Genomic DNA, 27273 nt, shown 5'->3' on the forward strand with positions numbered 1-27273 from the left:
GTCCTTCCAGGCCAGCCCGTCCTCTGCACGTACACGCCATGTTCACGCTTGACCTTACAGCCCTGTGCGGAAACGTGGCTCAAAAAGTTGTCGACAGCATTTAAAACAACACCTGTCAGTGTTGGGTAATGTTTTCTAAAATAAAAATTGCTATGGTTTTCTTCATTTTATGTCCACGAACACTTAACTGTCTCTCTCCTCTCTCTCTTTCCCTCTCTCCCCTTTAGAAAGATTGCTTTTGTGACAGAAGGAGTATTGAGTTCAGTCTGGCTGGGCCTTCAGAAAGCCGAGAAACCTCTGTAGCTGCAGTGACAGATTGTGGGCACTAGAGGGCAGTAATAACTAGATTTATTTTATTTATTTAATTTTCTGTGTATGTGGACTCAAGCTGGAGCTGATGTCCAGGGACGTGACACCCAGGCAAACAGGCAACCTCACAGGACTTCTGTTCACGCGGTAGAAGTCCTGCTGGACAACAGCGACCACCATTCTGTCAAAAAGTCTTGAATCCCATTCCTAAGAGAACGCAAAAGGTGCTCTTCAACTCTGAGCCATCCGTCCAGCCTGAGACAGGGTCTTTTCTCTTTCTTTTCTTTCTTGATTTATTTATTACATATATAATGCCTGTCTGCATGGACACCTGCATGCCAGGAGAGGGCACCAGATCTCATTATAGATGGCTGTGAGCCACCATGTGGGCGCGGGGAACTGAACTCAGGACCTCTGCACGAGCAGACAGTGCTTTTAACCTCTGAGTCGTCTCTCCGGCCCCACTAGCAGTCCTAGAACTTGCTTTGTAGACCAGGCTAGCCTCCAACTCTGAGTCCCAAGTGCTGAGTTTAAAGGTGTGTGCCACTGGGCAGCTCAGGTCTTGTTACATAGCTCAAAGTGGCTCATAATCCCTGTGTACCTCACACTGGCCTTGAACTCTCAGCTCTGCTTCAGCCTGCTGATGAGTGTGACTACAGGCAGGAGAATTCTCCAAGGAATTCTTGTACTTCGGCTGTTACAAAACGTGAGTGTGTGTGTGTGTGTGTGTGTGTGTGTGTGTGTATACGTGTACGAAAGCCTGTGTGGGTGCCACGTGGAGGTGCACAGTTCTCTTTCGACCCGGGGCTTGAGCTCAGGTCGCCGGGCTTCGTGGTAAGTGCCTGGACCTGCTGTTGTGCTTTGTCTCACCAGCTCCTTTTCTGTTTTTGAGACAGGGTCATGCTGTGTGGCCAGAATGAACTCACATTCTCTGTGTGACTCCAGACATTTGAAAGACATTCTTTTGTCCACAGTATCTTGAAATTCCACAGTGACACAAATTAACAGGTCTTATTTTCACATGCTGTGTTAGGCTCATAGTGGCTCCTTCCATTCTCACACTCGTGTTCTTATCCAGGGTTTTTGTTTGTTTTTCAAGGGTTTCTCGGGGTAAAGCTGGTTGGTGGTGGCACACACCTCTAATCCCAGCACTCGGGAGGCAGAGGCAGGCAGATCTCTGTGAGTTTGCAGCCAGCCTGATCTACAAAGGGAGTCCAGGATACCCAAGGGCACACAGAGAAACTCTGTCTCAAAAAACCAAAAAGAGAGGGGAAAAAAAAGGAAAAAAAAATGGTTCATCTGAAAAATTATTCCTTTTCCAGAACACTGCAGCTATTCAATGCATTGTCTGTATTATACTAAAATATACATTAAAATGCATGCAATGCATAGGCGCTCCCGTCTCAGCATCTGAGCAAAAGCTAGAAAGCGTCTTGTCCATAGAGGAGTGCACAGAGCATGACCGCAGCACCCTTAGGAGGCAGAGCAGGGGGCTTGCTGAAGTTCGGGACCAGCTTGGTCTAAATGGGAAGTTCTAGGCCAGCCGGGCTGCACAGGAAGATCCTACCTCAACAAATAGCAACCACAAACAACCACAACAAAACTTTTTTGCTTAAAAATTTCTGAGGAAAAGTATTCTGCTAGCAGGCTTTCATGTAAAATGTTTTTGTTTTCTGGAAGTTTAGTCCTTGAAACCGTACGCTCCTTCACAAACACGGTATTGTAAGTCTCCCAGCGTACTGGTGATTTGGCGGTCGAGGGGCTCGGTCTACACAGCCTGGGCAGGCTTTGAACCTTCCCCGTAGCTCAGGCCAGCCTTGAGCTCACAGTCCTTCTTCCTCAGCCTCCTGTGTACTGGGATGTGTACCCCACCAGTTGATTTATGGTTTAAGAACTCCGGCAGCCGCTGCCTCTTTAGCTGTGTTGCTGGAGCAGGAGCGCAGGGCCTCACAGAACTCTAGAGCGTCGCTTTGCCGTCCTGCTGTCGTTGGAGGCTGACGTCACAAGGCTAGTGGTTTGTCTGCTTGTGGTGCGGCGCTGCCCATTTCACAGCGCCGTCACTGTGTGCTGTAGCTAGCCGAGTCCCTTGACTTCAGTGGTAGCATTTTCATCTTCTCTCTGGAACTGGTCAGACACCTCAGGAAGATTATTACTGCCTGCCAGGCTTCTGGAGGCTGAACGACCCAGGCGAAGGAAAAAGTCCTGCAGGCTTAAAATGTCCTTAACTATAAGTGAACAGACTCCCTGCTTCCGGTGTGGCAACCCCCCTCCGCCTGTGCTGGGTTTGCCTCAGCTCTGCCCCAGAACCAGCAGGTGGATAGGAGGAGCCGGAAGGGGTGAAGAATATGATCTGATTGTTGGTTCCAAGTACTGGCAGGACCTGGACAAACAGCGGCTAAATTTCTGCCTTTCAGGGCTCAAGCTCCTCATGTTTCCTTACCGCATTCCGCCGAAGGACTGGTTCTTCCACTCAGTAATCAGTTCCAGCGGCGGCCAGGTAGGCAGCTGCTGGGCGTGTGTGCCAGGTGGCTGTGCTAAAGTTCCCTTGTGCATTAGCGGGAAGAAGGAAATCAGTTCTCAAGCGTCGGCCTGTGCGAGCAGCTGGAGGACGAAGCTCTGGGTCATTCCTTCCTAGCAGGAAGGAAATTGTCAGAGCCGACACGTGGCAAGAAAGCCGAATAGGCTGTGTCTGGCAGGCTCTGGAACAGCAGGGCTCAGGTGCCTTCCCGCACAGATTTGGAGCCGGGGAAACAAAAGCTCCCTCACGCAGAGACTCCCACGGAGCCAGGAGGAGGTGCAAGCTGGGCCTCCCTTTGTCTTCTGTCGCCCAGGAACAAGGAGCTTCTCCAATGACCGGCTGGCCGGCGGCCCACTTGAGCAGTCAGGGCTGCTGTCGTTTTCTGAGCAGCCACAGAGTGTGATCTCTCTCTCATGTAAGAAAAGCCTACCTCACAATGTGTTAAGCGTCAACTGCATTTTAACACATTTCCCCTTTAGGTAATATCTACATGAAAGGTTAAAGAATGTGCAGTTAAGAATAATTTTTAGGTCCATGTGTATGTGTGTGTCTGTAGGGCCAGAAGAGGGCATCAGAGCCCCCGGAGCTGGAGTTGCAAGCACTTGTGAGCTGCCCAGCTAGGCTGTTGGGAACGAGCTCCAGCAAGGGCCCCTGGTCTGAGCCAGCGCTCTAACCCCGAGGACGTGGACCGTTAGCTTCTGCTTTTTAGTCTAATTGTTTTTGTTATTGTTGTCCTTTGCTTGTTTTCAAAACAGGGTCACCCTGTGTAGCCCTGGCTGTCCTGGAACTTGCTTTGTGAAGAGATCCACCTGCCTCTGCCTCCTGAGAGCTGGATTAAGGGTATTTGCCACCTCTGCCTGGCTTTTAGTCTAAGTTTTTAATCATGAAAACTTCCTTTTATCTTTAAAAGATTATTGGAGGGGTTGGGGATTTAGCTCAGTGGTAGAGCGCTTGCCTAGCAAGCGCAAGGCCCTGGGTTCAATCCTCAGCTCTGAGAGAAAAAAAAAAAAAAAAAAAAGACAAAATATAATTCTATTGTCCACAGAACATTAGTTTCAGGTAAGTTTCTTACTTTTGAGGCAGGGTTTGCTAAGCAGTCAAGGCCAACCTTGACAAATTCCTGATTCTCAGGTCTCAGTTTCCCGAGTGCTGGGATTACCACTACAGCCTGCCCAATAGTTTTATTTTTTGTATTAAAATTTTTTGTATTAAAAATAAAACTGCCCAATAGTTTTATTTTTTGTATTAAAAATAAAACTGAGAGGCCAGGCATGGTGGCACACACCTTGTTCCCAGCACCCGGGAGGCAGAGACAGGTGGATCTCTATGAGTTCAAGGCCAGCCTGGTCTACAAATTGAGTCCAGGACAACCAGGGAGACACAGAGAAACCCTGTTTTAGAAAGAAAAGAAAACAAAACAAACAAAAGACCCTGGAAGCTGGTGACCTGGCTTAATGGTTAAGAGAATTCATTGCTCTTTCACAGGACCCAGGTTCGCTTCCCAGGGCCCACACACCATCTCACAGCAGTGTGTAAATTTAGTCCTACAGGACACAGTGCCTTCTGACCTCAGCCGGCACCAGGTACCCACGTGTGCACGGTGTGTGTGCAAGCAAAACACCAACACCCATAAAACAATAAGTAAATCTAAAGAAATGTTCAATAAAAAAATGAGCCTGGGCCAGCAAAATGGCTTGGTCATTAAAAGCACTCCCCTCCAGGTGTGCTGACTTACACTGAATCTCTGGAGCTCACACGTCAGGAAAAGAATGAACTCCACAGCGTCTACGACTTCCGTATGTGCACCGTGGCAGAAGCTGCACACGCATCCCACGCACGCACACAGCACCCAAGCTTTCCCATAGCTGGGGTGCCTCCAGCACTCGGGAGGCGCGGCAGGCAGGTCGCTGTGAACTCAAAGCCAGCCTAACCCACAGCGAGAGCTCTAGGCAGCCGGAGACACGCAGTGAGACCTTGCCTCACTAAGTAGAACTTGTACTCATGTTTTTAGAAAGTAAATCAGTTTGTATCACTTAGGGAGATCAGTATTCCTATTCCGCCATGCTGCACGTGTGCCCGTGGCTCGGAGTGTCCGATTATTTCTATACAATTAATAGGTCAAGAGATTTGGCCTCATTTAAAAGCTATGTGTTAACTCTCAGCATGGTAATTTCAAACTAGTGGAAACTAACTTTTTGTTTGTTTTTTCAGACAGGGTTTCTTCTGTGTAGCCTGGCTGTCTTGGACTCACTCTGCAGGCCAGGCTGGCCTCGAACTCACAGGTCTGCCTGCCTCTGCCTCTTGTGTGCTCGGCTCAAGGGCATGCCCGGCTTTTTTTTTTTTTTTAAGACAGGGTTTTGCTGCAGGTTCAGCTGGCCTTGAACTTCTAGAGACGCATCCGCTGCGGATGTTCAAGGGCGACGGTGTACTCCACTGTACCCTGACGGAATTTCTTTCCTTTGAGGTTTGACTTTAGTTTAACTCGGATTATGGCAGGAAACGGCGTCCCTCACTTCTTCTGGAGATCAACCCGCCGCAGACAGGTTTCGGGGAGCCCGCTCCAAACCGGGACGGCCCACGCCTTCCAGCCCGCAGCCGGCGGTCGGCTCACGCGGCGCGCCGCGTTCCCTTTAAAGGCCGCCCACGTGACCGCACGCATGCGCGCAGCGCGGAGGACGGTCACGCCGTCAAGGGAGCGAGCCGGGAGCTCTTCCCCCGCTTTCCCTTCCGGAAACCGCAGCCCCTCTGGAGACGTTTTCCTTCTCTATTCCGTCGCGTCATGCGTTTCCATACTTTTCCGTTAGTCGCTGTCCGGGGAGCTCCCTCTCCCCAGAAAACTTCTTTCCGGAGGAAGGCCGACGGGACTACAAGGTCCAGGGTGCTCTGCGGCCTGCCCCGTCGCGCGCAGTGCATCCTGGGTGCTGAGGTCCCACAGTCGTCCGGCCGCGCGCAGCCCGGGGCAGGCGCACTACAGGTTCCGTGGCACCGCGCGCGGGAGTCCGACGGGAGCGGGGCGGGGCTGGCGAGGCCAGGCTGGCGGCGAGCGAGCGGGCGGGCGGGCGGAGGAAGGGGGTGGGAGCGGAGGCGATGGAGGGGAGGAGAGGGGGCATGGGGGAGGGCAGGGGCAGGGAGGCGGGAGGCGGGGCCGGGCGGGAGCCGGAGCCGGCGGTCGCAGCGCAGGCGGTGATGTCGGTGCAGGTCGTGTCGGCGGCGGCGGCAGCCAAGGTGCCTGAGGTGGAGCTGAAGGACCTGAGCCCCTCCGAGGCGGAGCCCCAGCTGGCACTGAGCGCCGCGGCCGTGGGCGCCATGGTCCCCCCGGCGGGCGGCGGGGACCCGGAGGCTCCGGCGCCGGCTCCCGCGGCGGAGCGGCCCCCGGCCCCCGGCCCGGGCTCGGGGCCCACGGCGGCCCTCAGCCCCGCGGCCGGGAAGGTGCCGCAGGCGTCGGCCATGAAGCGGAGCGACCCTCACCACCAGCACCAGCGGCATCGCGACGGCGGCGAGGCCCTGGTCAGCCCCGACGGCACGGTCACCGAGGCGCCGCGCACGGTCAAGAAGGTACGGGGTCGGGGCGGGCGGCGGAGCGGCGGCCCCGCGGGAGTGGGGCGCGGACCGAGCGGAGCCCCCGGGGCCGCGGCGCCCGCCCGGCTGGCCTGCGGGCAGCGCGCTTCGCCTCCGCTGGACGCGGCCGGGAGGACCGGCGCCCGGGGCTGCGCCCTCCGCCCCCGGCGCCCTCCCGCGTGGGATCCCGGGCTCGGCGGCTGGAACACCTTCCCCGCGGCGATCGGGCAGGACGGGAGGCGCCCGGCCTCCGCTCGGAAGGTGACTCGGGGCCTCTCGTGGCCCACGGCGCCCCGCGGGCGAGCCGACGCCGTGCCCTTCCTCTCTGGCCGGCGCACCCCCTTGCACCGTGGCTGTGGAAGGGTGGGGAGACGCTTCCTTCGCTCCCGGGTCTCCGGGAACTCCAGGTCGTACACGAGAGAGTAGTTAGTTCATTCATAGCTTCATTGTGAGCAGCGAGTCGGGCAGGCGAGCGAGTGCGGGCTGTCTCAGCTCCCAGCTTCCCTCACACATAGTAACGAGTGAAGCGCGCACCCGCGACACTTGAGTGCTGGCGAGCCTTTACCCCTCTCGTCGGTTTTTCTCCCCTCTGTCGACGCTAAGTCAGCACAGGAGGAAAAAGACGAGATGTGGATCAGCTAAAAAGAATCATTTCCTAAACACGACATGAACACCGTGATTTACGTACTTTAATGATTTTTTTTTCCCTGTCAGGACAACAATTAAAAAGGACGTGGAGTATACACTGGGTTTGCTGTGTAGGGTTTAGGTGAACCTTGAATCCAGCAAAACATTTTGTTGTAGCTACCTCATAACTTAGGCCAGTTAACTTTTTCATTCCAACTTCCCAAATGTCGTGATAATGATGTCAGGGGCAAGACTGAAGGAATTTCACAGGGCTTTAGGACGCGTTTTGTCTGTCTTTCATGCTTTGTTGTCGTCATCTCCCCCTCACTCCCCGCAATTATAGGTAAGTGGAGAAATTACAGTTAAAAGAGGTAAAAGAGGCAGCCAGGCCAGCTAGGGCTGGAAGTACTTAGGTAAAAGTTAGGAAATCCAAAGCATATTTCTCCCTAGTTAAAACGCTTTGTAACTTTGGGCAAGTCTTTTTCTTGTGATTATTTTTTTCTGAAGTTTCTAGTTCAGTTTTTTTAAGGGTAAAATTTTAATAAATTACTTTTAGAGTGTGAAGTTTATACTCAGGCATAGTCCTGGTTTGAAGATAGTGCCCCTTCCATAAACTTTTACATAATTTGCAAATTCTGCAGGTAATTTCTTCTATAAAATGAGGGTAGTAGTTATGGTTAAGGATTAAAAATGTTTGTGATTTTCACATAGAACATGGTACCTGTAGTAGAGTCTTAAATAATAGCTTTTATTAGAATTTATTATTTCTCTCTTCCTGGCGTAAGGATATGTCATTGTGACCCCCTCTGAAAGGTGCACATGTTAGGTAATGGTTCAATAGATTCTTCAATATAAAGAAGTTAAAAACAAAAAGCACAGAGCAGTACCTTAGAATCTGTTACTTAATTCTAAATGTGCTTCTTGGACTATTTCCTTGTTGCTGAGCCACCTTCCTGCTTTCTTCAGTATCAAAATCATGGTCCATGATTCTAGATTTACTCAGCAGCCTCGAGGCCACGGAGACAGGGCTGAGCTTGCCTTACAGTGCTAATTACACCAAACCATCTCTTTGCTGAAAGTTAAGCAGGTGAAGCCTTGGGCAAGGACACGGCTGCATGTCATAAGTGAGGACACAGCTGAGCTTAGCTTGTCTTCCTTTCTCTCACTCCTCCTCCCCCTCCTCTGTTCTTGTGAGGGTCTCAAAGTATAGCCCAAGCTGCCTAGAACTGTGTAGCTGAGGCTGGCTTGTATAACCTCCCTGTTTCAGCCTCCTGAGTACTGAGATCACAGGTGTGTGCTACCACACCTGCCTGAACTTTTTTTTCTTTTCTCTCTTTCTCTTTCCTTTTTTGAGACAAGGTTTTTCTGTGTAGCCTTGGCTGTCCTGAACTTCCTTTGTTGACCAGGTTGGCCTTGAACTCACAGAGATCCACCTGCCTCTGCCTCCCCAAGTATTTTTTGTTGTTTGTTTGTTTTTTTTTAAGACAAGGTCTCAGGGGCTGTATATGTGGTTCAGTTGGTTGAGTGTTAGCCAAGAAGGCAAGAAGCTCTGGATTTGATCCACAGTAACACATAAACCAGGCATGGTGGTGCTTGCCTGTAATCCCAATGCTGGGGACCTGGAGACAGGAGGATCAGAAGTTCAAGGTCATTCTTGGCTACATAGTGAGTTTGAGGCCAGCCAAACAAGCTGGCTTTGAACTTGTGATTCTTCTGCCTCAACTTCCTGTGTGCTGGGATTTGAAGTATATACCACCACATTTGGCTTGCAGTGTTTTGTTTTGTTTTCCCTCAGACAAGGTTTTTCTGTGTAGTCCTGGCTGTCTTGAACTGTAGATCAGGCTGGCCTGGAACTCACAGAGATCTACCTGCCTCTGCCTCCAAAGAGCTGGGATTAAAGCCATGTGCCACCACGCTGGTGGCTTGCTGTTTTTAAAGAGCACAATCTTTAGCTTTCTTAGTGAATTGACTAAATTTTCTCTGAGTAGAATGTCACCCCACGAGGAAGGACCGAGTGATGTTTTGATTTGCTGAACCTTTCTTGCTTTTAGATTGTCTAGTTAAGTCATTCTGTCCTTGATTCCCTTTTGCTTTATGAAAAGTGTGTAGAGGACTGGGTATACTAGGATGAAAACAATCGCCTTTAGCTATGTAAAAGGTGACTGTTGACTTTTATTTATTTTATTTTTTACATTTACTTATTGATTATGTATACAGTGCCTGCAGGGCAGATCTCATTACAGGTGGTTGTGAGTCACCATGTGGGTGCTGGGAATTGAATTCAGGACCTCTGGAAGAGCAGCCAGGCCGCTTAATCTCTGAGCCATCTCTCCAGCTCGACTGTTGATTTTATTTTGTAACTACCAGACAGTCTTCATGTTATCACTTTTCCATTGATGGCTTCCCTTTTTTTATTTGTGTATCATGGTTCTTACTCTGCTCAGCCGCACAAGGGAAGTACACAAGAGTCCCACAAAAGAAGTACATAGGTTCAGTAGTCACAAAATGAACACAGTGGGGTGCAGGTTACTTGGCCACATTTTCCCTTTGGCCCTGCCTTCATCTTGTACCTTGTGGTATGATAGATTCATATTTAAAGTTCTTAAGACTGCTTTCAGGGAACTCGGTAACTATCTCAGCAGTAGTAGTTTATAAGATGGGAAAATAAGTTCCACCAGGAGGGAATGTGGCAGCAGTTAAGAGCACTTCTTCCGTGTGTCCTTAGAAATGGGTGCTAGCGCTGCGGAGAAAACACGGCTGAAGAGGGTTTTCAAAAGTTAAAACGCTCTGACGGTAAGGCTACAAGCCTAAGAACTTCAGCTAGTGTGTGCTTGCGTTACTATTGGTAATGACCATGTTCAGACAGACTCCATATTGTTCTTGGCACACATGTCTGCATTGTACTTGCTTGGTTGCTGTCAGGAGAGAATGAGTTGAGCCATGTTAGTGCCTTCTTGCCCTGAATTGTTTAAGCTCTTGATTTGGTTAATTATAGATTACTGAAACTGCATGTTTTGGATAGAGGCATGGGAATGGGAGAGCAGTGTGGATCCCTTGCCAGTCAGAAGAGTACAGCTGGCAACATGTTCAGTGAGGCAATTGGCAGCTGGGCCCTAATAATAGTTACTATTAATTGGTCTTTTATGTGCCAGGAATTGTCCTAGGTATCTCTGTAATCCTGACAGGAACATTATGAAATGGAGATGGCATTATCCGAGTTTCCCTGATGAGGAAGTGTGGTTCAGAGAGGCTGTGTGCCATGCCCAAGGTTATCCATCTAAAAGGTAGCAGAGGGAGTATCTAAACTGTCTCCAGAGCCCGCGTCTTTTCCACTGTGCCACAGACTCTTTCTGAGCTCGTACATCTTTGCCTCTGGTCTTCTCCCAGAAGTCTGGAGATTTCTGAGGGAGCTCTAGGGCGTGTCTGCCTGGCTGAGGCTTAGGTCATTCCAAGACCGAAGTGAGGGGAGTGAGTCAGGCTTTAGGAAAAGGATGGGGGAATACTGTTGAAATGTTGAACCTCAAAGAATCAAAGATAGGAACCTCAAAGAGAAGATAGGAAGAGCGTTTTCTACAGGGAAGCATTTTCAGATCAATGGTACTAGCCTCCTATTTGCAATTAGCCTGTAACCCTGCCTGCTTTTGTTTGTTTAGTTTTGTTTTGAGATAGGGACTTACTGTTGATCCTAGGTTGGCCCCATAGTTCCATTTGTCGCCCAGGCTAGCCTCAGACTCGATCTGTTTATCTCCACTTCCTAAGGTTAGGAGTATGTGCCATCATGCCTGGCTTTATCCTTATTTTTAAAGTTATGAATCTGGTTCGTTTTTTGTTGAGCTAACAGTTTCCTCTGATCGTTAAGTCCCTCCTCTCTGAATCAATCTTTGGCTAACCCTTTGAGAATGAGAAAGGGAGGTATACTGTTCAATTATATTTATGTATATAGGTGTTTTGCCTACATTTATGACTGTGTACCACTTGTGTGCCTGATACTGAAGGAGACCAGAAGGGGGCAGTAGATTGCCTGGAACTGGAGTTGCAACTGGTCTCTTGAGCCACCCTGCAGGTGCTGGGAATGAAAGCCTCTGGAAAGCCCCCAGACCACTGGGCCGTCTCTCCAGCCCCCTTGGCAGATGTTTTCACTCTGTCCCAGGCCTTGTACTTACAGCTTGATATGTACTATTTCATTTAATCGTTTTAAGAGCTCTTAGGATAGTGTTATCCTTGTTTTATTGAGGAAGCAGAGATTAAGAAATTTGTCTCAAAGTAACACAGTAATGTACTAGATGGAACAGTATTCTAATCTCTTTGGCTTTGGAGACCAAATTGTGTAGGTTTTCACTTGCATGAGGTCTAGGCTGAAGTTCCAGGTGTGTATTCATTCCTTGTGGAAGACACCCAGATTAAAAGTTTTCAGCTAATTGAAGAAGTTAACAAATGCAAGTGCTCCAGTTTCTCTTAATGAGAAAGAGGGAAATAAAGTTTGCCGTCTTTTTTCAGAGTCTTTGCTGAGTTGAATTTCTAAAATACTCTTCTGTTTTCATGGTAGGACTTTAAAAAAAATGAATGGTGTGTGTGTGTGTGATGGAGAGGCAGGTGTGTGTGCAATGGGGTGAATGCAGAGGCAGTGGCCCACCTCATGGAACTGGCTCTCTTTTTCCACTTTTGTGTGGATTCTAGATACCAAATTCAGGTTCCCAGGCTGGCACAGCAAGTGCTTTTACCTGCTGAGCTATAGTATTGGCCCTTAATTTTTTTAAAATACTGTCTTAGGTGAGTGCTGTATATTTGCATGTTTATTGTGTGCATGCTTGGTACCCATGGAAGCAGAAGAGAGAGTCAGCTCTAGAACTGAATGGAGTTATAGGCTATTGTGAGTCACCATGTAGGTGCTGGGAACTGGACCCGAGTCCTGCAAGAGCAGGAAATGCTCAGCTATGGAGCATTTCTGCAGCACCATAATTAGCTTATTTTTAAGACAAGTCTCCTTTATGTTTAAATCTGACTTTAACCTTGGTCCTGCCTTAGTCTTCACAAGTGCAGGGATTATAGCATCATGCCTGCTTGGCTTATAGTAGTTCTTATTAAATATTCAGAGAGGATAACTGAGATGCTTGGGCGGAGAGCCTTCTTGGCTGTTGCCTAGACCCTTCAGCTTGCCCTGCGTTCATGTGGTAGACACGCCAGAGGACCTAACGTCCACTCACCAGGGAGTGGTTTCAGGCAGCCCGACAAGAGCTTTACAAAACTTGCAGGAGCTTTTTATAGTCTTAGCATTTATGGCTAGAAACTTGATGAGAACAGAACAAAGGAGAAAGTTTCTTCTGTCGGTTCTTAACTCTAAACATTCTGTTTTTAACTGTATATTACATGTATATCTTGTGTGTAGTCATGTGCGTTTGGGCATGTATGGAAGTCAGAGGACAGCTGGCTGGAGTTGATTCATAATGTATGTTCCTGGGATCAAACTCAGGTGTCAAAGGTGGCAAACACCTTTACTCACTGAGCCATCCTGCTGATCCCTCTAATTGGCTTAAGACGGGCATTATTTTTACTTCTTCTTGCACAGCTGAACAATTACCTAGTTTCTTCTTTTTGGATACTTGTATTAATATCTAGTGATTTTTAAAGTTTGTTTTCAAGGCTCTGTCAATCAGAACTGTCATTTTGGGCCCTGAGTTCTTAGCACTTATGTAAACAAGGATGCTAGGATTCTAGTTGAGTTAGACTTTCCTTAAGATCTTTCTGAATATTGCGTATCTGAGTCCCAAACTGGCTTCTCTAATACCCTCAGTGCTCCAGTGTGGCCTTTTGATTAAAAGATGAAGGCTGGAGAGATAGCTCAGCAGTAAAGAGGTCTCTGCTCTTCCATAGTGCTGAGTTCAATTCCCAGCACCCACATGGTGGCTTACAATCATCTGTACTAGGATCTGATGCCCTCTTCTGGCACACAGGTGTACGTGCAGATAGCGCCCTCATATAGGTAAAATAAATAAATCTTTAAAAAACAAAACAAAAAATGAACAGACCAGCAAGATGGCGCCATAGGGCAAGGCTCCTGCTGTGAACCCTGACGACCATATGCAGGAACCACATGGGAAGAGAGCCAAGTCCCCAAAGAAGGTACTCTCTGACCTGCACAGGAATCTCTCTGTCTCTCTGTCACACACACACATACTCACACACACACAATCAATTAATAAATGCGATTTTCAAAGATTAAAGGAGAAAGAAAATCTTAACTATTAAAACAAAAGCTGTAAAAATGTTCTTGGAAATTCCCTTCTCTGTCTTTGTGATGTCTACAATTTACTTAGTACACACTCCACGCCAGCTCTGTCTTGTCTATTAATCTTCATAATAACCTTTATCAGGTGAGTAGCATTAGCTTTATTTTACAGACGAGAAAATGCAGGCTGAAAGAGAGTAATTAACGTGCCTGAGGCTTGGCTAGGCTGTGATGCCTTTGGGATCAGTGAGATGAAACATTACCCATAGCAACAGTGGGCGGCGTTGTCACATTGCCAACCCCTACTGCTCTGATGACTCCCATGTGATGTCTGTGTGAGCGTCTGCTGAGACTGCCCTGTGTGACCCTCTGGACAGTAGCGTCTGTCCTGCACTGGAGGAGGCAGAGACCCCATGCTCGCTCACATCCTTGTTGACTGCTCTCTGAGGTCTCATCATCATAGATGCCACCGCTGTTGACTGTCGTCTTCTTCCTTTGTGCTGACTCAGCTCCCCAAGTCTTCCTGCTTTATTTTTCTCGGCATCCATAATCAGCAAATCCCCATGTAGCAGCAGCCTTGAGGCAGTAAGGTCAGGTCCTGGGCTGACAGTGGCAGTGTTGTTGGTGTTGGCACATGGTGTCCCCAACTGTGACATGCGTCAAGCTGTAGTGCCTCTTGCTTGTCACCATCACCCATAATATCTTTCACAAACTAATTTTATAATTCTGGGTGGGGTGTGTGTGTGTGTGTGTTTGATTGCTTGTTTTTAAGCTGTGTATCCTTGAAACAAGTTTTCCACCTTGGAAGCTACTCCGTAATCTTTCTGTAATTCCCTTCCTGTTTATTTCAGTCCAGATTGACTTTCAGTGCTTGTGAAACTGGGGATTGGACCATTTATACTAACCCTTCTCCCTTCCTTGTTGCCTCAACCCATGGAGCTGAAAGCTCTGAGGAAAACCTGAGAGCCAGACAGCTCAGTGTCAGGGTGAGTCTGTAAGCAGCAGGCTTGTGGGAGATTGGTGTGTCTAGCAGTGTGAGGCCTGTAAGTCACCTTCCCAGCACAAGTGACTTTCGTACTGGATTTCTGTTCTCCATGTGCTCTTCTGTTTAAACCAGCTGCATGCTTTCTCTTTCACTACAAACCAGAAGACACCCCCCCCACCCCTGCCCCATGGAACTTGTGTCTACAAACCTGCTTGTGTGGGAGTCATCCTTTTCTTCATACCGTTAAAGTAGATGTCCTCTTTCTTCTAAGACAGGTCTTGCCATGCTCTTTTCAGTAGTGTTAGAGAGGTGTTCTTCTGCTCGTTTCCTCCTTCTCCAGCTCTTTGTTAGTTTTCAGACTTGCTTTGCCTTTTTCATTTTGGTAACTCTATTCTTCAACCTGGTGACTTCCTTTCTGGATTCCTTTCAGAATCCAGCTTTGTAAAGAATTTTTCTGTGTGTACATTTTTAGTCCTTACAAATGAACTCCTTAGCCCATTGTGATATTCTGACAGAAAAAAAAAAAACTTATTGCTAATGTCTCTTAGGTTGGGAAGCAGTGCTTTCTGTTTTGTTTGGTTTCCTCGTCTCCTGAGACTTGGCAGCGTTGGTAGTCCTCAGGCATTTAGGACACTGCTCTTTTGTGTGGTTTGGAGGCAGCTCTTCTGGAGCCTAGCAGTTTTTACAGAGCCAAGGCTGCCCTTGAGCTTCTGCTCCTTCCATCTCCGGCCTCTACCTCCCTAATGCTGGGATTACAGGTGTGCCACCACACCCAGCTTTACAACACCATTGTCTCTTTACTAGTTTCCATTTCACTTTTTTGGCTGCACCTCAATCTTTGTTGACACTTCGTTCTTGGTCTTGGGACCTCTGTTCTAGTCATTGCTTTTACCCCAGGCTCTCATAGCCTCACTGTGTCTGTTAGTGTCATCTATTCCAATAACTCCCAAAAGGATTCCTTTAGCCAAGATCCTCTTCTGAACACTAGTCTTAGATTTGTACAACTGCCCATTTGCAATGAAACACAATGGTTTTGTGTAAACGTGGATCTTGTCTGCTTTATTTATTTTATATGTATAATGTCTTATGTGCACCATGTGCTTTTGTGGTGTTTGTGGAGGCCCTTGGAATTAGAGTTAAGGATGGCTCTGAGTGACCGTGTGGGTGCCGGAATTGAATCTGGGACCTCTGCAAGAGCTTCCTTGTTGTTACTGTGTTGTTGAGACAGGGTTTCTCTGTGTAGCCTTGGCTGTCCTGGGCTCACGCTGTAGACCAGTCTGGCCTTGAACTCAGTTATGGACACCTGTGTGTTGCCGTGTGCAAGAACTGCTTTAACCATCTTGCCAGCGCTTTTCTCCCCTGATAAAGTGCTGGAGTACTTACGTGCGCGCACTCTTTGTGCTCGTGTAGCGCTGTCTCTCTAGGACAGTTACCTAAAAGGAGCATTTGGGTCACAATGCCTGTTAGAGCTGGAAGGTTCACACATAACCTGCAGTGTGGACCAGGGTCTTGGTGTGCCCTTCCTGCCTCAGCCCCTTGCGTACTCAGGTCACACTGTGCGTTACCATGCCTAGCTAGGCAGCCGGAGCCCAGTGTTTGGCAAGTGTGCAAAGGTCCACAATGTAAGTACCATTGCTGCAGATCTGCTAACTCTGACAGGACAGCTACTACCGTTAGTCTCCAACAGCACCAGGGTTATTTTTATAAAATTGTTCAAAACTCTTGCTGATTTGCAGTCTTCTCTCAGAGTAAGGTTGAGAATGTTTTCATGTGTGTATCGACAGTTTGGATCCCTTTTCTTGTCAGTGCTTGCTGATAATCATTAATAACGTGTTTACAGCGTGACTAGCTGCTCTGTGCTGGCTCCTGAGGACGCAGCTCTGATTCAGATGGGTGAAACTCTCTGTACTTCAGGTGGATGATCTTTTTCATTTTTTAGGTATTTATTCTTTTTGTTTATGCTGCAAATATTTTCCCTTTTGTGTGTTTGTGTGTGTGGTGTGGAGATCAGATGTGTTAGGCAAGCTTTGTGTCACTGTTACTAAGCGGTAAACCCCAATTTTCCTCTTCTGTTTGTTACTGGCTTGTAACTATAGTTTTTAACTATAATCTTCATGTGCCTTAAACATTTTATGTCTGAGTTGACCTTTTCCATTCATGATTGTATTTGTTGTATTTTGCTTTCTCGTCCTTCTAAAACCTTTGTTTATGATATAAGTCAAGGACTATTTGTAATACAAGATGGCATTATTGGTCCCCAAATAAAAATCTGTATTTTACCTACTTTTAGGTAGTTCTGGTGTTTCTTTTCCTTTAATTTATCTTTTTTAGCTAGATTTTTGTTTGGCTTTTGAAGTAATCTTATGTAATCCAGGCAGCCTGAAACTTGATGAGCTGCTGAGCTGTCTTTGAGGTCCTGGTCGCCCCACGTCTGCCCCCGGGTGCTGCGGTTACAGCGAGCCAGCGCGCTCAGCACTTTTCCCTTCAGCTGTCAGCGGGATGCGCTGTAGTGCTGGAGAGCGTGCCGGCGTGGACTCGGGAACGGCGCTTCCTGAGGGCTTGGTTATTCTTACAGACATCTTAGCAAGTTGCCCTTGTTTGTTTGATAGTGTATTTTTTCTTTTAGAAGATTTGTGTATTAGATGCAGTCATGTTTTTATGAGTGTTTGCTTGTGTGTTTGCATATGCCCCACGTGCGTGTTTGATGCTCACAGAGGTCAGCAGAGGGCATCAGAGCCCTGCAACTGGATTGCAGATGGCTGTGAACCGTCATGCAGGTGCTGGGAATCGAACCCCCGGCTCCTGTACAAGAGCAACGAGTGCTCTGTACCTCTGAGCCGCTTCTCAGCCCCATAGTTGTTTGGATGGAAATTGGAGCCTCAGCGGCTCCTCAGGTGCAGTAAGACCCTGTGCACTGGTGCTCGTCCCCAGAGAACCCTCCCCTGTGCACTCTGACAATCTGGAAGAGTGGCCCTGCCTGACCTTCTCCCAAAGCATCATCTCTTTTTTAAAGGCATGACCAAGACTTGAGTATGTGTGATAAAAGTGTAGGAAAAAACTTTGGTTTTCCCTGGTTACGTGGTGGTGCGTGTATCTGCCTTTCAAAGTTGACATTATACGCTCCAGGTTTAAAGAGGGGCTTCTTTCCCTAGAACATAAATGAAGATTTGTCTTCCAACAGAGCTGTATTTGCTAAAGCTTAATAGAGTTCAAGGTTACTTTATGCTTCGGGACATAGAAGTAGAACAGAACTTACATGATTTCACATTCTTTATAAAAATAAAGGGCAGAATATGGTAGCTCATGTCTATAATTTCAGCATTTAGAAGGATGAGGCAGGAGGATGGTTTTAAATCAAGGTCAGCCTAAGTTGCAGTGTGAGTTTGAGGCCGGTTTGGAATAAAGGGCATATACCAGACCGGGGATAAAGGTCTTCTACCCTGTCCCTGTGGTGTGTGGCCCTCTCTGGGTGTGTTACAACTCTTGCTTTCCAATACAGTGAGCTACTTTTTGCAAACCCATTTATTGTGTGCTAAGCCCTGCTTACACCCAGGGTGATAACATCAGGAAGTCGCCATTCTTGCCCTAGGAAAGAGGGTAGGAAGTGTATGCAGGGAAGCGAGTGAGTATGATTTAGTTTGCTGTGGGCAACAGTGAAAGCAGGAATTGGGGATTTTGAGGAGGGCAGCGGAAAGCAGTTGGAAGCACAGTGATGTTTTCCTTGTTCTAGCTTTGAAAGTCCGGACACTCACACTCTGTATTTAGAAGCCTTTTGCCTCGTAGGGCTTGTGCATGCAAACCAAACTCACTCCAGGCTTCTTCCAAATAAACTGGTAACTTGTAGTGTACGGTTAGATCGTGATGTGCCCTGAAGCACAGGTGTGGCAGGGAGCACTCGGGTTTACAAAGTTTGGAGTCATCAGGACGGACTCCCGCTGCTCAGCTGACTTGCTTCTCAGACAGGCAACTCTGTTTTGTACGAGGAACGCTTGCCAGAATCCCAGGTTGTGACTCACTGCTGACTTGATAGTTCTCTTTATAAAACTTTTAGAGAGGCAAGAAAACTCATTTTACAGTTTTGAGGAAGGGTGGAAACATTGTAAGAAAAGTAATAGAACATTTTACAGACACAGATGTAGAAACTAGGCCTGGGTACCCAAAGAGATGAGATCCAGAGTGAACTGGACACACAGACTGAGAGACGATCACACACGCATTTTCCGTGTGTGCACAGATGCGAACCCTCTGCTGAGCCAGTTCTCTGACAGAACTCCGTGTATATCCACAGTCTTGTGTGCACTAACAGTCGTCACACCCGCACATCCGCACCCTGATCCCTGCCCTTTGACACCCAACAGGTGTTGCTTAAAACAGACTTTTATGGAACTTCAGAGTGTTCTCCATACTCCATATTCACAGTTATTTTGAGAGGGAACAAATGTTTTCTCTAAGGTACTTTTAACTGAGCCAGAAAATGAAGCAAAAACAGCAGGGCTGGCTGCGGGTCTGTAGAACAGTGAATTCAACGAAGCCAGTTCTATTTGAGTTCCTGTCTCTAGAACCTCTTGTTCCTGGGTACCATTTTCAGTTTGATGAACTCTTCCTCTCTCAGGAGCGTGTATCCTAGGTTGCTGGTTAAGTGGTGTTCCGAGCTCAGTTTGCCTTGGTGCACATTAACATTCTTCCACGGGGCTGGAGCTTCACGGCGTACCTGTGTGGGGAGCCTGCAGTGAGATCCCTGTGGATGTGCAGAACTGAGGAGTGTGCACGGGAGGCTGTAGAAAGACCTGCAACTCTGATAGAGTTCTGTTGCCGTGGTATGCATGGTGCACACATAGTAGGTCTGCCTGAGATTTAAGGGTAACTGAAGGAAGCTGGTTGTGCTGGTGCCTGCGCGTAATCCTCGCACTGAAAGTAGGTCCAGGAGGGTCAGGATAGTTCCTGGTCATCCTCGTCTGCATAGCAAATTCCAGGCCAGCCTGGGCTACAAAAACCCTATTCATAACAACACAGGGCTGGAGAGATGGCTCAGAGGTTAAGAGCACTGGCTGCTCTTCCGAAAGTCCTGAGTTCAATTCCCAGCAACCACATGGTGGCTCACAACCATCTGTAGTGAGATCTGGTGCCCTCTGCTGGCATGCAGGGGTACATAAAGGCAGAACACTGTACACAGAATAAATACATAAGTCTTTAAAAAAAAAAAACAGACAACAGAACTGAAGGAAATTAATACTAATTTAAAAATGTTTCAACCACTGTGATGTGTGGGAGTGGCACATGGGATTGTATTGATTAAGCTGAGCCTGGTGGTATAGATCAGTAATTCCAGCCATTGGGTGGCTGAGGCAGGAGGATCAGAAATTCAGGGCCTGCTGTCCTTTAGAGGATGGTATGAATTGATAGATAACCGGCAGTACCTAGCTAGATTTTGTTGTGAGTGTCTCTGGCAGCATTCTGTGGGAAGTATTTTACTAGTAAGAAGGAAGCCTGGCACCCCGGCTTCTTGGGTGGCGCACTGCTTGAGGCTCTCCGTCACGCTGAGGGTGTTGGGGTAGGGACATGGATAGTTTTACAAATCCAGCTTCTCAGACGAGGTGGATTTTAAATGGTTGCTTGACAGCTGGCTATCCATTTCAACCAGGCGGCGGTGGCACAGGCCTGTGCCCAGCATTTAATCCTAGGCAAAGGAAGGCAGCTCTCCAGGCCAGCCTGTTCTACAGCACAATGAGCGCCGGGACAGCCAGGGCTACACAGAGAAACCTTGTCTTGGAAAGATAGATGTATCTCAGATAGAGAAGATATGGAGAAACTTGTACTTTTTACTTTTTCCAGACAGGCTCTCCTGTAGTCCAGATTAGCTAGCTGTGAATTTACTGAACTAAAGAGGACTTTGTCTCTTTTTTCCAAGCTGCTGCACAGGCTGTACATTTTTCTTACATTAAAACAAAATCAGGACAGCCAGGGCTACACACAGAGAAACCCTGCCATAAACAAACAAACACACAAACAAACAAATACCCATATAAAAATAAATAGTGTTTTTGGTAGTAGAGATTCATGACCTTATGTAGAGAAGCCTCCAAAGGCCTCCAAAGACTGCTGGAGCGTGGTCAGTGGTAAGAGATGCTTCAGCATGCACAATCAACACAAAGGTCATCATAGCTTTTCTGCATAGCAACAGTGAGCTATCTGAAAACACAGCCGAGGAAGGACTTCAGTTTACAGTAGGAAAAAAGGGTCTAGGGATACATTTAAAAAGGGGATAGACTGCTTCACTATTAAACACTAATGAAAAAATGGAAAAGGACATTCAAAAGAGGAAAAATTTGTATGTTCATAATATGTTGAAAGAATAAATATTGGGTTTTTTGTTTCTTTTTTAAAAACTTTTTTAAAGGTCTATTTATTTTATATGCAATGGTATTTTTCCTTCATGTATGTGTGTGTGAAGTTGTCAGATCCCCTGGAACTGGAGTTGTGAGCCACCATGTGGGTGCTGGGAATTGAACCAGCGTCCTCTGGAAGAGCAGTCAGTCCTCTTAACCACCGAGCCATCTCTCCAGCCCCTAAATATTGTTAAAATATCTATATCATCCAAAGTTATCTGAAAAAAATCAAGCAAAAGCCAAAGTGGTTTATAGATTTCTGCAGTCCTTATCAAAATACCAGGGATATTCACAGATACAGAAAAAGAAATCCTTGTAAAATCTACATAGAGCCATGAAAGACCATTGAATAGCCAAAGGATGAGGCTCAAAGAAAGCTGGAATTATTACAGTGTCTTTGTAGAATATACTACAAAATTAAAGTAACCAAAACAGTATTTTACTGGTGTACAAAAAGACATGAGCCCGGTGGAACAGGACAGAGAAACCGGAAATAAGCCTTGTCTGTGCACAGCTAATTGGTTTTCAGAAAAGGTAGCAAGAGTATTTTTTGGCGAAAGGACAGTCTCCAGCAGTCTTAAGCCGTGCTGGGAAAACTGGGTGTCCCTATCTAGAAAAATGAAATGGGACTTTTAACAATATGTGCAGAAGCCACCTTAGAAGTAAGTCCCCCACACTGTGAATCTACTAGAAGAAAACACTGAGCAAATATTTCAGACCTTTGTTTGGCTGAAGATGTTTCATGACTCCAAAAGCCAGACAACAGCAACAACAAAAAAAGCAAATTAACAAGTAGGATCTTTAGACTAAAATTTTTCTCCATAACAAAACCATCAACAAAGATGACAGCTTATAGAATGGGAGGAACTCCTTACAGATGATTCATCTAACCAGGGAAAATACGTAGAATTTATAAGAAATTCCGTCAACAGTGAAAACAAAGTAAAGAGCAAGTGGGCAAAAGGTGAGTAGGCGGTTCTCATGAGAAGATGCGTAAGTGGTGAGGAAGGGTGGGAGGACGGCCAGCTCAGTGTCATGGTGAGAGAAACGCCAACCACGAGGACCATCTCACCTTAGCCTGAGTGGTTACCAAGCGCTGGAGTAACGGTGCTGGCCCAGATGTGGAGGAAAGACACTGCTGTAGTGTTGATGGGGATGTAAACTAATACAGTCACCACAGACAAGAAACCAACTTCCTCAGGAAACCGAAAATAGGACCAGATTTGGTCAAGTAGCCCACTGGTGAGTGCACACCAGAGCTGGTGAAGGCCAGTGCAGCCGTGATGTGCTGTGGAGCCAGTCAGGGAGTCTGTCAGTGGGTCAAATTGATAGACCGCCATCTAAACACATCCTGCACTCTATGATGTGTGCTAACTACAAAAAAATCCTGTTGTTGATGGCGACGTTGAAAGAAAGAAAAGCAGACAGGCACAGAAGGAAAAGCCCTGTATGTTCTCACACGTGGGAGCGCTGGGTTCACGCCTGTAGTCGCAGCATGTGAAAGGCCGAGATGAGAGGGGCTGGAGTTCTCGGCCAGCTGTGCTGCACTGTGAAACCCCAGCTTAAAGCCGGCGCTCAGTGTGGAGCGTGTGCCAGGCTGTGCAAGTCCTGTGTCTGCTCCTTAGCCCCAGCCTAGGGAGCGAGGTCCAGGGCAGCTGCACAGACAGACCCTCTCTGTAAACTTACTGCTTCTCACATCCCCATCACAAACGCACACCACCGCTACGCAGCCTTTTCTGGCGGTGAGTTCTTGCTATGGTGGATTAACAATTGCAGTTTGGTTGTTTCTAAGTTGTGTGTAAGGCAGTAAAGACTCTTAGACAGCCTGCGTTTCCCTCTGCTTTCGGACCAGCATGGAGGACTGTCTGGATTTTCTCAGGACTTCAACTGGGGCTTGGCCTGCAGTCTTCTCTGTCCTTCACCTTAGTGATGCTGCAGTGAGCTTGTGGTTACATTTTCTCATACTGCTTGGTGACAGCAACTCACATCATGTGATTACTTCACACACACAACACGCCATTGCTTCCTGCACACCCCATAGTATGCTCAGCGAGGCTATATTTTTTTCTATTGTACTAGCTTTGAGTTATAGTGACTTATATAAATTTATAATCTTTAGAACATTTTGGGGTTAGGGTTAGAAATAATTTATTGAATTTTTCTCTTACGTTGGGTGGTATGTTTTATTGTTATAATTTTTCACTGTTTTTCATTTGTTCTTTTATTTTGAGAAAGTCTTTCTCTGTGGCCCAGGCTGGCTTTAAAGTCAAGCGATCCTCCTACCTCAACACCAAGTTGAGAGAACAAGTGTGTTGTGTCATGCCCGGTTTAACAGTGTGTTTGCATGTCTTGTGTCTGGATGAACTGTTGGGTGTGCTCAGCAGGCTTGTGGGTGGTAGACTGCGTATCACTTTACACTTGCACATAATAAACACTTGATGCTTGCGATTTTGGAGTGAGTTAGCTATGAGCTGTTGATTGATAGCACAGCTTTCTCCTCTTAGGAAACTGGCCTCTCTGTCCCTTGGATGTGGTATGTGATGCAGTCACATCTGTGGACGTTTTAGTTTAGTATTTGGTTTTCAGCTGTTTTAAAAAGACAAGTCCTACATTTCCCAGAGCCAACTTTAAACAGCTATGTAACCAAAGATGACCTTAAACTTTAAAAAATAATTTATTTATTACGTGTGTGTAGGTCAGAGGCAGCACATGTGTGTAGAAGTCATGACAACTTGTGGGAGTGAAGTTCTCATTTTGTGGATTCCAAGGATGGAACTCAAGTATCTAGTCAGTGCCCTGACCAGGTCTTGGCCTGACCCTTGAACTTTTGACCCTCCTGCCCACATCTCTGGATTGCTGGCATTGTAGGTGTGCATCTTCATACCTGTTTCATGAACACAGGGCATTATCAAAGGCAAGACAGGTATTTCACCAGCTCAGCTGTATCCCAGCCTTTTCTTGTGTATCACATTCTTTGGTTGCCTCTGGCTCAGAACAGCACTGATAACTACACTTTGGAAAGAGCCCATGTGCTCCCTGGCTAGGCATTAGCAACAGAACAGGGATATATGTGGAGTGTGTGTGTGTGTGTATTAAATATATAGAGATATATGATATAGGTAAATATCCATGGATATATGTATCTATAGATACACACACTATATCATACATACACAGTGATATATATGTTATATAATACATTACGATCATACTACATGTACCAATGTAAGGATAGATTCTTGACAGTTCTATATCAACAGTGGTTTTACTGAGGAGCACCCGGTGACTAGTTAAGATATTCTGCATTTTTAAAGTTACTTTTAGATAGTACTCTTGCCTTAGACTACTTTGTAGATGTATTTTTTTTTCTTCAAAATGGTTATGAAATGTGTGGTAGCTCTGTATCTCCACTTGAAGTCACAGAATATTCAGGGTCTGTTAACTTTGAAAGGCAGTGAAGCGATAGGGTAGTGTTTGGGATCCACCGTTGGGTTTTCCAGGCGTCTGTCCTCTTGCTGAGGAGAAGTGGGCTTGCGGGTGGCTCAGCAGTTAAGAGCACATGGCTGCTCTTTCAGTGGACCCAGGACTGGTTCTCAGCACCCACACAGTGGCTCATAACTGTCAGTGACTCCAGTTCCAGGGGACCTGACAGCCTCCTCTGGGCTCACATATGTACCTACACACAGGCACCCTTGCACGCACACAGCAAAGAGCACAAGAAGTCTTAAAGAAACCAGCCTGGGTGTGGTGGCCGGATCTGTAAGCTCAGCGTGTGTACAGTTATGTTGGAGGTGGAGACAGACTGGAAATGTGTGGCCAGCCAGCATGGCAGAAACAAGGGAGGTCACCTTTCCAAGGAGAAAAGAGAAAATCCATCTGATTCCCTCATCTTCTGATTTTCACACATGTGACGTGGCCTCAGTGTCCTCCATTGTGAGTCTTTCGTAATTGCAGGACCAGTTGCTCGTGGTGTCAGCTTTGCCTTCTTGAGCTCTTGTCAGCAACACAGAAGGTTGTGTGAGAAGCCTGGACCGCAGCTCGGTGGAGAGCGCTTGCCTAATGTGCGGAGTTGATCTTTGACATCAGGAAAAAGGATCTTGTGGGCATTGTGCCTTTGCCACTGGGTCCTTTCTCTGGAGTAGAAACCTACATCACACTTGAGAGTTGGAAAAGCTCACACACTGTCTCCAGAAAACGTACTGTATTAATTTATTTTATTTCTCATGTTACTTCTTATCAAGTGTCTGCACGTTCCTGCCATCCTTACAATGTTCCTTTTGGAAAAAACAAGTCTCTATTTTACTTAATTTTGAGACAGTTTAACTATGTGGCCCCAACTGATGACTGGCTCGGTAGATCAGGCTGACTTTTTTTTTTTTTTGCTTTTCTAGACAGGGTTTCTCTGTGTAGCCCTGGCTGTCCTGGACTCACTTTGCAGATCAGGCTGGCCTTAAACTCAAAGAGATTCACCTGCCCCTGCTTCCCTGAGTCCTGGGATTACAGGCGTGCTGGTGTGTACATGCCAGTGCAGGTGCTCAAGGGGCCTCAAGGGAAGGGCATTGGGTCTCCCTGGTACAGATGAGTGTTCGATGCCGAGTGTGGGTGCTGAGATGTGGACTCTTCTGGGCTGTTTGGGCAGTGCTTTGCTATTACTAACGATTCCGTGCTGCTCGCGTTGCCAGAAGGATGTGTGTTGTAAGTGACAATTCATATCTACTATTGGTTTGTCTTTTTAAAGCTGCTGTTAATCCTAAACAGCTGTATAACCAAATCACACAGAGACTATGATTTATTTAATTAACCTAGAACACAATGCTGGGCAATAGTTAGGCCATCCTAAATCTCCAAGCCCTCATAGTTTCCTAACATTCAGATTTCCCACATTATATTTGGTTTTAGTGAAATCTTAGGTCTGGTTCATTCTCCACATTGTTCCAGGACCTCTCCTGCCTCTGTTCTCCCAGCTCTGCCCCCCCCCTTTTGCCTCCCACTCTTTTCCTGTCCTCTGGCTCCTCCCTTCTTTCCTGTCCTCTGGCTCCTCCCCTCTCCTGCCTACTCCTCTATTGCTCAGCACTGGGCTCCTTGTTTTATTTTGGCATGTTTACACAAAGTTGAGACAGGTGATGCTTAGAATAAATATCACAATGCAATGTCCGGATTGAAACCAGAGAGTGAGGGAGAGAAATCAGCATTGAATGAACAAGGGTAAAGTGTATACATTTCAAAAGAACATTATACCAACATATATGCTACCACTTTTAGAAAATAATACCGACAGTTTATGTAAGAGACTTGATTTTTGGTGTTGCTGTTTGTTTTTTTGATAATGATGCCTTTTCTTAGTAAAGCCTAGGTTAGTAAATACTTGGAATCAGCGATTACTCCTTTGATTCATTCCCTTAATAACACACATTATTTACTTTGTTGTTGTTCAAGAAACTATTATGACAGATAAAAATAATGACTCCCAGAGAGTTCCCTGGGCTAACAGTAAAATCTTGGGTAGAATAGACTATAGAAAATAAGCCTGTACCTTTCGGCAGTTTTTGTTGCAAGCACAAAATCCTTTGGTAGGTCGTAAATTTATGAGTAGGCTGAGTTTTGAGTTAGCCTCAATTAAGATTTTTGGTTTTTAACTTGTACCACCCAAACTCCAGATTAGCAATTAGAGAGAGACACTGTGATGGAATTAATGTAACCATGGCAACCATTATCATGTAAATGTGTCTTCTTGGGAGAAAATAGCGTGGGCACTGGTTAGGGTATTCCTTTATCACATTACAGCCGGAGTGGACTAGGATTTTGCTGTTTTCAAATAATGGTGTAGCTGATCTTTGGACATTTTGAATCATGTGTTATCTCAGTCTTCAAAGTTTTACCAGCATTGTAGCACCTTGTTTTAATATGTGCGGGAAAGAGAGGATACAGGTCTAACTTTGGTTCTTCTGCTCCCTTTACTGACAGTACCCTTCTCCCTGTTCTCTGGCACTGATACTGTTCTGCACCAGCTCTCTCAAGAGACAAAGGAAACCACTCAGGTTTCCAGAGAAGCAGCTTCCTGGCTGATGATGACCAATGTCTCGTTTATGGTAGAACTGTTAATCCCAAAGATTTGCGAAGACCACCGATCTTCATGGCCAAATTAATTACAACAAGCAGTTTATTAAAGCAGTAGTGTGTGTGTGTGTGTGTGTGTGTGTGTGTGTATGTGTATGTACGTACATACGTGGGCTGTCTCTTAAGAGCAGGTTTCAAGAGATCAGCATTTGCCATGTGGAAGATAAGGGCTTTATAGATCAGGAGTCAGAGGTTTCCAAATGCGGGATTTGGCAGACAAGTAGGTGGGGTTACAGAAGCAGACCATGAGCATGGCAAGTGGTCAGAGCAACCTGAAACATGGTCATAACGAGGTGGTCATGATAACCTTTTGGAACAAAGGCATGCTTGCTGTTTCCTGGAATGGGCAGAACAAAACCATTTGTAGTTATGCTCAGTCCTTGAGAAACAGGTTTAGTAATAAACAGGACTGAATCTAGTTTATCTTTACTGTAAGACGGCTGTTAAGCCTAAGATGGAGACAGGCTGGTTCTGATTGTGCCAAGTCACAAGAGCAACAGCTTTACTTTCAGGTCTTCTTTCTTTGTTTTAGTCTTTCAGATTTAAG

General features: G+C 46.6%; 1 protein-coding gene across 2 annotated transcripts in view; it reads left to right on the forward strand.

Annotated features, from left to right (window-relative positions):
* Positions 1–5944: 5944 nt before the first annotated feature.
* Positions 5945–27273, forward strand: part of Ahcyl2 (adenosylhomocysteinase like 2) — a 134415-nt gene continuing 113086 nt past the window's right edge. Inside the window, exon 1 of one of the 2 annotated variants that reach the window (XM_021641319.2) lies at positions 5945–6382. In XM_021641319.2, the coding sequence (XP_021496994.1) occupies positions 6014–6382 (369 nt within the window). In that variant the 5' untranslated portion in view covers positions 5945–6013. The remainder of the gene's footprint in view (positions 6383–27273) is intronic. The other variant, XM_021641320.2, reaches the window with a different exon arrangement.

This window comes from Meriones unguiculatus, chromosome 21 (genome assembly GCF_030254825.1).
Source record: "Meriones unguiculatus strain TT.TT164.6M chromosome 21, Bangor_MerUng_6.1, whole genome shotgun sequence".
NCBI lineage: Eukaryota > Metazoa > Chordata > Mammalia > Rodentia > Muridae > Meriones > Meriones unguiculatus.